Source organism: Etheostoma spectabile, chromosome 6 (genome assembly GCF_008692095.1).
Source record: "Etheostoma spectabile isolate EspeVRDwgs_2016 chromosome 6, UIUC_Espe_1.0, whole genome shotgun sequence".
NCBI lineage: Eukaryota > Metazoa > Chordata > Actinopteri > Perciformes > Percidae > Etheostoma > Etheostoma spectabile.
Window position 1 is genome coordinate 30,447,842 of NC_045738.1, and position 1,946 is coordinate 30,449,787.

The 1,946-nt window shown below is 44.3% G+C and overlaps 1 protein-coding gene across 1 annotated transcript in view; it reads right to left on the bottom strand.

The window, feature by feature from the left end:
• Window positions 1–1,406, bottom strand: part of LOC116690935 (uncharacterized) — a gene marked incomplete at its 5' end in the record, with an annotated part of 10,519 nt that extends 9,113 nt beyond the window's left edge. The window contains 1 exon segment of the mRNA XM_032518162.1: window positions 1,269–1,406. Coding sequence (XP_032374053.1) covers window positions 1,269–1,406 — 138 coding nt within the window.
• Window positions 1,407–1,946: the final 540 nt, after the last annotated feature.

A 1,946-nucleotide genomic window follows, 5' to 3' on the forward strand; every position in this document is an offset into this window, starting at 1 on the left:
CTCGTTTGGCTGCGTGTCTGTAAATCGAGAAAAAGCTTTAGCCACTGTTCATCACCATACATCATGCTCTATCTGTAAACTATAGAGCGGTCTAGACCTGCTCTATCTGTAAACCATAGAGCGGTCTAGACCGATCGATCTGTAAATTAAGAGAGGGCTACGACCGACTCTATCGTAACCTAGAGCGTCTAGACCCCGCTCGTATCTTAATACACCATAAGCGCGCGAGACTCGCTAGCGTAAATTATAGAGGGTCTAGACCTGCTCTAGTCTAATTATAGAGGGGTCTCAGACCTGCTCTACCTGAATTATAGAGGGCGTTCTAGCCTGCTCTATCGGTGAAAAAGAGTCGGTCTAGACCGTTCGACTGTAAACCATGAAGCGGGATCTAGACCGTGCCTATCTGTAAAGTTATTAGGGCGCTAACCTGTTCGAGCTGTACTGAAACGTCTAGACCGCTCTATCTGATTTAGAGGTCTAGACCTGCTCTCTCTGTAAATTATAGAGTGGTCTAGACCTGCTCCATCTGTAATTATAGAGAGTCGAAACCGACTCTGGAATTATGGCGTTCTAGCCGCGCTATCGAAATTAGAGAGAGTCTAACCGCGCTATCTGAAATGAGAGCTGTCCTAGACCTGCCGCTAGCTGTAATGATAAGCGGACTCGAGACCTTCTCTACTGAAATGATAGAGTGTCTAGACCTCTTAGCGTAATTTATAGAGAGTCTCGACCCTCCATCTGTAATTAGAGACGTCTAACCTGCTCTAGCTTATTAGCGCCTAGACCCCTCGATCTGGAAGGATAGAGTGGTCTAGACCTCCTCTATTTGTAATGTTTCTCAAGATAACTCTTGTTATGAATTGATTCTATAAATAAAATTGATTTGAATGTAATTGCACCTTGAGGTCATGCACTAGAATACACACCCACATGGTGATGGGTGGAGTGTTTATCGGGGGAGGGCAGTCTCGTGTAAAGACAAACTGAAGACTAATTGTTTGCAGATGATTCTTTTGAACCTGATGAAATATTTTTTTGGCGCCTGGCATGAATACATTTACTTTGCTGCCTGCATGCTCGTCCCTCCCCCCCCCCACTCACACTATTGACTATCCTTAACGGAAACATCTAAGCAATGGTTTTGTGATACAGCTGTAACAAATTGATGAGCTGCTAGAACATCAAATGCATCAAACAAAAAGTCATTATCATTATTACTTTCTCTTTAAAACATATCAAAAGCTGAATTCATAATCCAATCAATTCACCTGAGAGCCTGTAGCTCCACCTAGATTGGACTGTGCATCTCCGCTTGGCTGAGAGAATTTGGATCCGTCCCCTGGATCAGACCCTGAAGCTCTGCAGCTCCGCCTGTAGCTCCGCCTGAAGCTCCGCCTGTAGCTCCACCTGTAGCTCCGCCTGTAGCTCCACCTGAAGCTCCACCTGCAGCTCCACCTGTAGCTCCGCCTGAAGCTCCGCCTGAAGCTCCGCCTGAAGCTCCCGCCTGTAGCTCCACCTGGCTGTGCACTCTCTGACAATCGGCTGCTGACAGTTTTGCCCTGATGAAATAATGTTGGCATTCACGCACAAATCAGCTGTATAATCTGCAGATAACTCTGCATGGTAAACATATCCATGTTGAAGGTTTTAGTTTGCCAAACCCTGAGGCTACACAAGTTACAGATTCAGTCAAAGATAAGTGTTTGTTAATTATTTAAAGAGAGATGTTGAACTTACAGGTGTGCCGAAAAATGACGCGATGTCCAGCGTATTTTGCTTTTTTGGAGGATTCTTCTTTCTGGAAGGCATTTTCAAAGTGACTCCTAAAATGACAAAAATAAAGTAAGTTGATGTTAAAATGACATCATTTAATATGTTAGTAACATCTTACACCTGAGATATAAATATGACACACACATGTCTCTTCTACCCGTCCCCAAGTCTAT